This window comes from Notechis scutatus, chromosome 2, assembly GCF_049901735.1.
Source record: "Notechis scutatus isolate UNSWTSFEM ecotype Mainland chromosome 2, rNotScu1.2, whole genome shotgun sequence".
NCBI lineage: Eukaryota > Metazoa > Chordata > Lepidosauria > Squamata > Elapidae > Notechis > Notechis scutatus.
Window position 1 is genome coordinate 222,560,727 of NC_142010.1, and position 12,788 is coordinate 222,573,514.

A 12,788-nucleotide genomic window follows, 5' to 3' on the forward strand; every position below is an offset into this window, starting at 1 on the left:
AGTTCTGGTACAACACAGCTAGAGGGCACTTTACTTCACTTTCAGCATGTATCCTTATTTATATACTGTGTACTGTAGTATTACAGTATAGTACTTTCTTAAAGATACCATGTTAATTACAAACAATGTCCAGCAGGTGGAGAACTTTGATAAGAAATATTTCTCAAAGCAAAATACAGGTAGTCCTCGACTTACGACCCCAGTTGAGCCCAACATTTATGTTACTAAGTGAGAAATTTAAGTGAGTTTTGCCCGGTTTAATGACTTTTCATGCCACATTTGTTAAGTGAATCACTGCAATTGTTAACTTAGTAACATCATGCTTAAGTGAATCTGGCTTGTCAGAAGGTCACAAAAGGTGATCACATGACCCCGGACATTGGAATTGGTTAAATAAATATAAATTTGAACCAGTTGTCAAGCATCCAAATGTAAATCACTTGACCATGGGGATGCTGCAATGGTCATAAGTGTAAAAAATGTTCATAAGTCATTTTTTTCAGTGCTGCTGTAACTTTGAACGATCACTAAATGAACCATTGTAAGTTGACGACTACCTGTATATATACTATCTCATATCAGATGGTACTATAATGCAAGAATGATGAAATTGGGAACTAGTAAATCAATATTCTGCAAGTACAACAGGACTTCTTGGTTCAAGATTAAGATCTTTAAACTGGAAACATTTGCACAATTAAGTACTGCTTATCTCCCAGCAATTCTTATTGGATATAATAAATCAGCTGAATAAGGATAGTATAATTCATCTCCTATTTTGCCATTTTTCTCTACTTTGGTAAAGTCAAGGCATGCTACATCCACATTCAACTATACTGGTCACTCACTCTATCAAAAAAAGAAGGAGGATCAGATTGATTTTGCATGCTTTTTTTTTTCTTGATAAACCTACTCTGGCTCCTTCCAAGCATTGCAGACTTTTCTGAAAGCTCATTGATTTGGTGCTTGATCTTCTGTTCCAAAAGTAAGGCAAATATTTGCATCAAGCAGACAGACTGTTGTTACAACCTCCCTCCCCCTTTTTTTTTAAAGATAGCAACAACATTTGCCTTTCTCCAATCCTCTGACATTATGACTGTTTTTACATAATTTCTCAAAGATCACCGAAAGATATTCTACTGCTGCATCTTTTATCTGGGCATCTGGTTTTTCCTGCTTACATATCTCTTCAATGCATATATAATCTTCAGTCTTTTGAGCTGTTCATAATTTAGCAGGCTTCTAGATCTGAGGTCTCCAATCCCCTGTCCGTGGACTGGCACCAGGCCCTGGCATGCCAGAAACTGGCCTGCACCCCCTTTGATCCACAGAAAAAAAAAAACCTCTCCACAGAACCGGCCCCTGGTGCCCAAAAGCCTGGGGGGTGCGGTTCTAGATGTTTCTCTAAATTTCTCTTCCACGTGCACATAAACAGATCACTTTTAGATCAGCATCCAGATATTCAAGAAGAGGACAGTGAAGTGGATCCCTTGGCAATTCTTTTTTTGTTATTTGATTCATGCTTAACTGAATGAAAAGGGAAATTGAGGGATTCATCTGTCAGACTGAAAAGCTCACAATCGTTTTTTTAGTGGGCAAGCATAGACAAAGCATTTCAATCATTTAAATGAGTTTTAGGCCAGTTCCAAAATCTTATATATCTATCTATATATATATTACATCCAGCATAAGACATTCCCAGCCAACATGGTATCTCTGTTGATGAGATTTGTCAATGTAAACATCTGGCGGGTAAATTACAGAGAAATCAGAGAACATTGTCCAATTCTAATCTATTTCATGTGCTATTTTCCCCAATCAAATTGAATAAATTAGCAATGCAATGCAACCTTTTTATTTTTTATGTTCAAGGAAAATCAGAGGAGATAATACTGCTTTATTGTATATAATCCTTTCACATTATTCCTCTCATGCCCTTCTTCCTTCAAGCCTCTATATTCATTGCTAAGTGCTTTTCCTTAAAAAGGGCTTAACTATAAATAGATTTTGGTCCACGCTGTTGCTCCAAAGAGATACAGTGTACATTTGCATTACATTCTGACAAAGAGCTTTATCCGCCACAGGCAGAGAGGCATCTATTCTTTACAAGCATCCTACTATCTATTTCATTTACAAAGCTTCTGAAATGGCCACTGCTTGTCAATAGATTTTCTAATTAATCTCTCAGAGTCTATCTGGGCTGTAATCCACAGAACTGTAAGTCACAATGTAGTTTCCAGTTGCCAAGACCTTTCTCTCCCTCCCTCCCTCCCTCCCTCCTTTTTTTCTTTCCCATCCTTTGTCTTATTAGGAAATTATTCATTTTCTTTATTGGTGGAAACCACAATGTACATTTTGAATGTTTGGCTTAGAAAGCAAATATATATATATATGAAATAATAAATTGGGATATCACTCTTTTCTCAAAGAGAGCGGGCCCCATTCATTCAAGTTTCTGAGTATCAGAAGGATTGCAAGCATTGAAGAAACTATTTTATATCCCAAATGAGTGGGCACTGTTATAGCATGATGTACATCATCATCATCCTCTTTTATTGACCTCATAATCCCTTGTGGGGTGGAGTCTGGGCAACTAAATGGAGCTGAGTGTTTACTGACCAGATGCCCGTCCTGACGCCAATGCGGGGTTGTTGTTTTTCCCAGCAGAAATATTCTCAGTGTGCCGAGAGAGAGAATCTGCCTCTACCCAGGATCTATCTCACAGCCTCCTGATTGTGAGGCAAGAGCTACACTTCTAGGCCACCGCACTACTCTATATCATGATGTACATTCATATTTTAATCATTGTAAATCTGCTTATTCATGGATAATAAATAACAGATAACAGATAATCAGAGTTGGAAGGGACCTTTTGGTCATCTAGCCCAAGCGGGAGACCCTATACCATTTCTGACAAATGGCAGTCCAATCTCTTCTTGAAAATCTCAAGTGATGGCGCTCCCACAACTTCCGAGGGCAAGCTGTTCCATTGGTTGATTGTTCTCACTGTCAGAAAGTTTCTCCTTATTTCCAGGTTGAATCTCTCCTTGTTCAGTTTCCATCCATTATTCCTTGTCTGGCCTTTCATTGGAAGCTAAGCACAAGCCCAGTTTTTCTCAACTTGTGCAGATTTTCTGAACATTTATACCTGTTTTGAAATATTAAAAAGGAAGACCAAGAATCCCACCATGAATCACTTGCATTTCTGCATTCTCCTTTTCTTGAGGCAAACAAATTCTGCTGAGATCATGTCTCACAGCATGTAATAATAACTGTAACAAATTAATCAAAACATGTAGATGACATACAGAAAATTATAGTTCAAATACTATATGTTGCTACAGCAAAATGTTTTGCTATAGCAAAATGTTCCATTGGAAACAGAATAGTTTAGTTTAGTTTATAGTTTAGTTTACCTTAGTTTAATTTAGCTTAGCTTAGTTTTGCTTATATAAATTAAATAGAAACAATCCTTGATTTGTTGTTGTTGCTGAAAACATATTTGGCCCATATAGTCTGGCAAAGTTTTCAACACTTTGTTTCCCAAATACAAGATCCCAAGATGAACTTTCATGGAAAAGCTAGTTAAAGCCACACTTCCTCATCTCTGCACACTGGTTTCCATCCAGACTGGATAGATATTAGAAGTAGAATCTGCCATTATAACCAGGAGTGGGATTCAAAATTGTTAACAACCAGTTCTGTGGGCATGGCTTAGGTGGCGGGTGTGGCTTGGTGGTCATGTGACTGGGTGGACATGGCTTGGTGGTCATATTATTGGCTGGGTGTGGCCAACTCAATATCACTCACATCGAGGCACGCATCTCCTTGCCTGGCCTCTCATGACTGTGGGGATGCTGCAACAGTCATAAGTGTGAAAAATTGACATAAGTCACTTTTTTCAGTGCCATTGTAACTTTAAATGGTCACTCCACACAAGCAAAGTACCAGCAAAGGAGGAAAAAAAAACTCCAGAGACTTTCCTGAGACAGGAAGTCTAGTCCTGCCAAGAATGTAATAAGAGTTAATGGAGAGGCAGTTTCTGTAAGCAACACCAGAATGTTTCCTTCCTGCCTTCCTTATAGGATTAGGCCAGTAATTTCTTCTAACAACCGGTTCTCCAAACTGCTTAGAATGTTAACAACCAGTTCTAGTGAATAGGTGTGAAGGGGTAGAATCTCACTCCTGATTATAATCCTTCCTCCTCTATTCTGTCTCTTGAACTGACTTCCTCATCTTGAGAGCCCTCCAGGGCTAAGGCCTCCCACTCCTATAATTACTTATCTAATGTAGCCATTACTAACAATTCTGCGAACATGAGCCTAAACTTCAAGTGAGCATCTGGGGTGGAGAGGCTGCACCTGACTACTTCTTAATCAGCCACCCAGGATCAAGTACTTTGTTTCTAAGCTGTTGTACATTCAGTAAGCACTTTGGATTTTCTTTACAGTCATTTATAGTGCAATCCTGAAAATTCTTTTTTTTTTTTTTTTTTTTGAAAATTTTATTTGGGTTTTCACAAAGAAAAAAAACATAATACAAATAAAACAGCTTTTTTTAAAAAAATAGCATGGTCCCGGCTTATCACTTCTTCATACAGACACAAACTCAATTTCATACTCATTTTTGTGTTCTATTCCATATCTTATTCCTGTTTTACATTTTGTACATAGTTTTTCCCCTTTTTTAATTTTCTCAACTTTATTTTGATTATCTCATCTCAATTCAAATCATTATATTATACTTTTGTCTGTCCTGTTTCAATTTCATATTATCTTTTCTCATTAAACAAATTTTCCTCTGTAGTTATTAATTAGAGTATGACACCTTTATATCTTTTAATTTTATCCATTCAACTCTTATTTAAGCTTCAATGTATACCTTTAAGATTATAACACTCAATATAATACATAACTTCCAATTGAATTCTGCTTGGTACATTCTTAAAATACACACTATATTCTTACAAAAAAGGTTATATACATATGAAAATAAAGCACTCATTCCATTCCAATTCAATTCTATCATTAATATTCATTAAAATCTTAACATCTTTATTAATAATAGTTAAAATGTTTCAATCCTTTCCTAATTTAATTCTCTCATTCACTTTATTTCATTTATTTATTAACAAACATTCCACTAGATTATGATAAATATTTTATCCATCATTTTAATCATATTTTCTAAAATTATTTCTATTTGTAATATAACAATACTGTCTTATGTACCTTTGCAGAATCCCTTTTACAATTAAGTTTTCACTCATTGTCTCTAAACAGGTTTATACTTTCAATTATTATACCTTTTCTCTGTTTCGCTATATCTTGTTTCTGATCTTTATAACTTCTTTTCCTTTCCTTCTTCCCCCTCTTCTTCTCCCTTCCCTTTTTATCTCCTTGTCTCTCTACTTCTAATTCTCTCTTCTGTAATCCCCTCTTCTGTTGCTTTCTTATATTATACTTATTTTTCAAACTATTCTTCTTTTTTTTGGTTGTTTTTTCAAATCTTAAACTTTTCATTCTCTTTCCCCCACTTTCCTTTTTTTCCCTCACATAAAATTACTTGATCATTAAAGATGGCTCCTTCCTTGTCCCAGTCTTCTTGTTCTACAAACGTTTCTTGTTGTTTCTCATAGTTCCAGATCTCAATTTCTAAGAGTTGAAATACGAAGCCAAAAGAACCTCTCCCTTCTTGTGCATCTTCTTTGTACTTTTTAAGTTCCATGTTCAGTTCTTTTAAAACTGGTGCCATTTTAAACACTTTTAAACAACCACCCGATTGATTTTAGTCATTTAAATGCAATAACCAAAAATCCAAAGATCGCCAAGTAATCCAAGTAATCCAAAGAATGTTTCTTCTTGCTTCTTTTTTCCAATTTCTCTTCCTAGGGTTCTATTACTTTGTTGCCAGGTTTCAGTTCAAATGTATCTTTTAGGAATCTTGTTGAGATTTCACTGTAAATTCCTTTTAATTCCAGGCAGTCTCCTCCATTTTTCCAGATCCTGCCCTTTTATTCTTTTTCTCTCCTTTCCTGCTTTTAAAAGCTTTTAAGTATCCAGAAATCTTTATTATCCCCTTGACATTTTATTTTCATCTTAAATGCCTATTGACGTCAAAGTGGTATTTTTTTTAAATTTCTTGCTTACGTCTCTTAGCTGTCAGTATAAGGAAGGAAAGGGGAAAAAAACAAGTCCTTTCCCTTCCCTCTCTCCTTCACTGCTTCAAAATCTTCTTTGGGAACAATGTTATTTTTTTTATATTTTAAATTCCAGGGTACCTTATGTTGTTTTTGCAGATTAACCCAGTCAACCAAAACTTTCTCTTCTTATCTTCCTCCTGCACATTCTTTTCCGGTCGAGTTCTTCTTTGAGGAGGCCATTTCTGACCACTGCTGCAACCACCTTCAGGAAAGGGAGTAATGGCCAGCTGAGGAGGAGAGATGCATCTCTCCTCAACCCTGCTGGCAATCTCCCCCCTCTTCACCACCTCTATGGGGTGGCTTAGCCCCAAAACCAGCTGGCTCGGGGCACTCCAGCGGTGAGCACGGATCGAAAATGCACACAATCGTGGTTTCAGTCTGTCAGCGAAGAGATTCAAACCAGTAGTCCTCAATCCTGTGAATTCATATTGAAATGTAACTAACACTAATCTTGGGAAACTCTATTCTCTAGCCAGGTGATACACAAAGGCTTATTAATATCTTAATCTCCCATGATTAATTCACAAAAAGTGTGAAACTGCTTTAATATTAAGAAATATGATTGGCTCCTTTAATTTTCAATTGTATAGAACAGTGTATCTCAACCTTAGCAGCTTTCAGATGGATGGACTTCAAGCTGGCTGGAGAATTCTGGAAGTTGGAGTCCAGCCATTTGTAAGCTGCCAAGATTGATAAATGCTGGCCTAGAAGTTGATCAGGAGAATCTCTGTTCCAATGTCACAAAAATGGGATAACTCACTATGTAAGTGATCTGATAAAGCACCTCCACTACCCCAGACAGCATTATTCAAATAACTTCTGTTCATAGGGAAAAAAATCTTGGCATTTGGGTTGCAAGTTTGTATGATTTCCATATGAAGCAGGAGCCTACATTATATAAGACAGCAACACTTCCATTTTATAAGTAGGACTCGTGACTCTTCAGGGAGTCAAGCAGATATCTTTTCAGATCTATCTCAAGATGTAAAGAATTAAATAGAGGACCTCTGGCATTTAAAACAGAAACTTTGTTATTGCTCTCATCTTCCTTCTGTGTCATTTTTCTTCATTTTTATTTCACTGTTGGTTTACATTTGGTTTCAGCAAATAAAGCTAAATATCTTGCGATAGTTTTTTTTTTAAAAAAATACAATAGCCTCATTGGGATTGTAAAGGGAGTTTTAAGAAAATAAAATCCTGTTCATAGCATTATAATAAAAATGTGCTGCTTATCTTTTGGAATTTTAGAAAAAGAAGAAGCATACTGTGCAAGCATCAAACAAAGCTCTTCACACTGATGAAGTCACAGCTGTTCAGTTTTATTATTTATTTTAGCTAAATATAATATTAGAGAAATAAAATGCCTTCTGAAACAACAGTAATCTGGCTAGAATTAACCACAAGATTTGTTTGTGCATCTGTGTGTATAAATGCATAAGCATTTGAAATTAACTACTTTCTACGAATTTATCTAGCCATTTTTTTTAAAATAAAACATCTCTTTAGTTTTTACATAGGAAAGCTGTACATCAAATTCAACTTATAAGAAACTTCATCAAAATCTGAAAGTGAACATTTTACAACTGGACACTTTTGCACAAATTATATTTTTACAGACAGCACACACACATACACACATACACAATTAACCTACCATATATGCTATGAGTACTAAATAAAACTAAGACAGATTTGAATAGACTACGAGCCATTCTAAAGCCTTTCTGGACCCATATATATTTATGCAATGTCACCAGTTTAAAATAGCAATGTCAATATATTTTTTATTAAGTGCTGCAGTAGCTTGAGGGAAAGGCATTATTTGAATGATGATTTCTCATCATCCAATTGGTCACCTGGAAGAAACACTGATTGGGTGATAGTGATGAGCATACATTTAGTGTTCAAAAGTTAGAGAATTGAACATGAACACATGGCCAGTTTTCAAATGGTTTCAAGAGACTATGGACTGAAAATGGAGATGGAACAAAGCAGTAAATTAAAATTCAATAAAGTAGAACATACACATTGTACTCAAATTTCATTCTGTATTTATAAAATGTGATGTAACATATTATCAGTACAGTTTTCACAGTACTTTGCTAAATCCATATGATATTGTTTGATCATTGCAATTCGGTCTCACAGAACCACTAGAGGAGAATAACTAGAGCAATGTTTCTAAACAAAATCCTAACGCTTTGTGCCATCAAATAGTTGTCTTAATTTATGCAACCTAGATGCAGTGTCTTTATTTTTTTTTAAATAAATCACTTTTTTACAGCTAAAAAAGGCATATAAATACTCTGGTTCCATGCCATATAAAGATGTATACATAATAATAAACAGCTTCTTAATTCTACCCAGAAGCAAATTGGGAGCCGAGGCATTTCACAGAGCAAAAGTGTAACATGGACTTAATGGACCATTTGAACCTTCTAAATGTTCTTCAGGGTCAGCCCTATATATAGTGCATAACAGTAGTCTATTTGGAGGGTTACCCAAGCATGAATGATCATGTATTGGGCTTTCTTATCCAGGAAGGGGAATAACAAAGCTGTGGAAAAGCCCCATGTCATATCTATTACCTGCTGTTCGTGGACCCCAAATTGTGCAATAATCCTGTCTGATGTAGAATTAAAGAGTGGAAATCATCAGCTCCAAGAGACCCTAAAACCCAAAGTACTCCATCTTGCTGTGGTTGAATTGTATCTTCTTCTTTCCATACAGAACCCACAGACCCCAGGCAATGAGATAAAACCTGCATTGCATCATTTGGTTATTCAGGGCAGAGATATGGAGCAGGGTATCATCAGTGTATTGATGACACCACATTTCAAGATGTTGAATGACCTTATATCCAGTGGCTTCAAGTAGTTAAACATGAGCAGGGAGACAGTTGAGCCTTGAGGCATTCCACACCATAGGAAATGTGAGACATCCCCATATCCCTCATTGACACTGACTGCAGAGGAAGGTTGAGAAGCAGCATAAAACAATGTCCCAATTCTAACTCCTGGAGCTGGTCCAGAAGGATACCAGAGTTAATGGTATCAAAGGTTGCTAAAATGAACACACTATCTCCATACTACTTTTTCCAGAGATTATTCATAGGTGCAATCAATGCTGTTTCATTCAGGGCCTTTTGATGGCAGGAGGCAAATATCTTTAAACAATGAAATTTTGTCCAAAACAAAATTTGTGTTTAGGAATCTTTCAAGAGGAGAGAGCATGCCCATAGTATCTTTAAAGGTCAGCAGAACTGCCTCCCTTACAAGGATGCATTCGTTAGACTTACCATACACTATTTCCCAGTCAGCCTTGGGTAGCGCAGAAGGATAAAAGTATATACTGAGATGGCTTTCAATTCTAAGAGTCCTGCCCACTTCCTCAAGATTAACAGGACCAAACTCATCCCTAATAACTGAGCTAGGATGTATTTCAAGTCTACTCCAAATGACATGCACTAAGGCTAAGATATAATTTATGCAACCCATAGTTAGGAATTCATTCTATAGTTTTAGGTTCAGATTTATACTTCCATTTTGTATCAGCTCAAGGCTCAGCTCTATAAAGTCATAAATGTATTTTCATTATACTGGTGGGACAGATTTTTGAAAGAGAGCCTTTCTTTTCAGTCCTAATTTTCTTAAAAAAATGTTTGCTGGCATCGAATCAAGTCATAGTTTTAAGTTACCCTAGTCCAAATAGTGGGTCTGTTTATTAAAAAAAGTGTTACGAATACTGACTATAATACTATTCAATTTGAGATCCTTCCCTTTCTCCCAATTATAAAAATATATATTTGATGGCAAAGATTTTGAGTTATGTTTGCTCCTGCTACTTCTTTGGTTAAATATTTATAACTTAATATTGATCAACAAACATCAACATGTAAAATGACCAGGATTGAGAAAGCAAAATTGATTGCCCATGAAACAGAACCTGTATAACATTTTGAAGAGATAGTTTTTCCTAATCACTCTTCTTAAATCCAACTGTAGGAGATTGGTTTGCTTAATAAGGGAGGAGGGGGCAAGATCTGTTATCCGTGGTCTATCAGATTCAATTTCAATTCCATATTGGACTAGTTTCTTACTTAAATTGTATTTTCTGACTGTATTTGGGGACCATGATTGATTTACAAACATGTTGCAATAACCTGTCAGTTATAAAATCAAATAACTATTGTCCAACTAGACTGAAAATATTAATAAGATTTGTGGTTACAAGGCAACATTATATGACCCATTGTCATCCACCATATTCTGTAAACTTTAAAAATATTATCATGGTGCTGATGATGAAAGTGGAGGAATGTGGCCAGAGAAATTGGCCTCCTTTTTCCAAGTTGTGCTATTAGAAAATATAGAATATTGAGATATCCAATGTGTAGGAACATTAGACAGAAGCATAAGTGTTTCACAATTTGTCTAAATTAGGATTAGATAAATTAGTATTAGTCTTGCTACATAAATAAGGCTATGCCTTTCAACCTCTGACAATTAAACTTGCATCACAAGCACTCTTTAAACTTGAATTTGTTGATTTTGTTTTAGGATGAAGGAAAATGCAGACCGTTGGAAGTAACAAAGGTCGAAGGTGCTGAAATTGGCGTGGATAACAGCCTGGGCAAGCCTTTTGCATTTAGATGTGTTCCTCGGGCTGGAAACAGGGTTTTTTATTTCTACGCTATATCAGCCCAAGAAATGAAGAGGTACATTCCAGTCATTAAATTAGTATGTTTTCGCTTAGTGTGTGTGTGTGTGTGTGTGTTGCATTTATTAAGTTATGTAACAGAAATACCCATCAGCCTGTTGTGGGAGTGAGGGAGAACAAGCATATGGCACTCAGACTTAATTACAGTTCTCTCTTTCTCTGGCAAGGATTGTCTCTGTTAGCATTCTCTTATTCCCAGTAGTTTGTTTGTTTTTTGGGGGGGGGTGGGGTGGGGTGGGGTGGGTGGAGTCATTTCTCTTTTTTCTTTAATATGGCAGTTCTGTTAGATCACATCAGAGTTATATCTGGTCCAAGATTCTATTTTTCACATGACCAACAAGAGCTCTATCAAAAGTTCAGAAGCAAAAGAAGGATTTAATGCTTTCTTCTATACCAGGGGTTTCAAACTCAATTTCATTCAGGGCCGCATCAGGGTTGTGTTTGACCTTGGGGGCCAGGTGGGCATGGCCAGCTTGTTGTCACTCGTGTCGGGATCGCCTGTGGCAACCCAAGCACTCTGCCAGCGAAAACAGAGCTCGGGAGGTTTCGACGGCCCTCTGCAACCATCTGCCAGTAAAAATGGAGCTCGGGAAGGACACCCCTCCTGAACTTCATTTTTGCTGGCAGAGGGTTGCAGGAAGCCGTTGAAACCTCCCGAGCTCTGTTTTCGCTGGCAAAGGCACCGCAGGCCGGTCCTTGGCTGTTTTCATAGCAGCCCTACAGGCCAGATCTAAACACCCCATGGGCCAGATTCAGCCCCTGGGCCTTGAGTTTAACACCACAGCTCTATACTATTCCTTGTCTGTTCATACATATGGTGTATATGCCAGAATTACCATTAGTGCATTTCCTTGGTGTCGTGTGTGTATGTGTACACACACACGCACAACTCCAGAAGCATCGTTCATGTTACTGACCATTAGCAGTACTGATGATCAAGATAATAACAAGGAGTGTTCCTTTCATTCCACTCTATCTCTACAAATAGCCCTCATTTAGTGACCACAACTGGAATCAGTAACTGGGTGGTTAAATGAAGTGGTTTTTAAGTGAAACTGTAGTTGTGCCTATGAACTTTTCTTTTGCTTTGCAGACTTGCAATGTTTGTAAATGTGAGGATGGGTCATAAAGTTACTTTTTCATCATCATCAGCAGCAGCAGCATTGCAATCAATTATTAAACAAGGCAGTTGCTAAATGAAGACTACTTGTACACTGCTTTTGTCTGATTGAAAGATTGATACTTTTAGGCACTGTCTTCAGTCTTCTAGCTACTGACAAAACAAAATACTTCTTCCTTCTCCTCTCCACACCCTCATAATGAGGATGAAAGCTTTACCTCAAAGCAAGTTTCTTAATAAAACAGATTTATTGTATTACCTAACACTAGATAATCTTAACTGCTATACTTGCACAAAATGGGGGTTTGTTTGTTTGCCTAGTGCTTTGAGTCAGTGTTGACTCATGGTAACTACTGGTTACATTTTTCCAGTTTCCTTGTCAATATTTTTGGAAGTGGTTTGCCATTGCTTGTTTCATAGAATTGACTGACAGTGACTGTCCCAAGGTCATCCAGTTAGCTTTATAGGCCAGGGGGTTGGGGTGGCTTGAACTTACAGCCTCTGAGATTCTAGCTATATGCCTTTAACCACCACATCAAGCTTACTCACTTCAGCAAATGTGTATGCTAAGTTCACAGCTCAGAGAAGGAACTAGGTGTTCCAGTGAGTTACCATCCATTCTTTTGCACTAGACAAATAGAGAAATATCAAATGTGCGCAGTTCAAGAGGCTTCAATCTTATCTTGCATAAGCCTTTCAATTGCTGTTAGTCGATGCATAATTCTTTTCTTCCCAACAAAACTATAC

General features: G+C 36.9%; 1 protein-coding gene across 3 annotated transcripts in view; it reads left to right on the forward strand.

Moving 5' to 3' along the window:
• LOC113414213 (uncharacterized) overlaps positions 1–12,788 on the forward strand; it is a 62,681-nt gene that overhangs the window by 33,389 nt on the left and 16,504 nt on the right. For all 3 annotated transcript variants that reach the window (XM_087958120.1, XM_087958122.1, XM_087958121.1), the window contains exon 8: positions 10,762–10,919. In XM_087958120.1, coding sequence (XP_087814246.1) covers positions 10,762–10,919 — 158 coding nt within the window. The remainder of the gene's footprint in view (positions 1–10,761; positions 10,920–12,788) is intronic.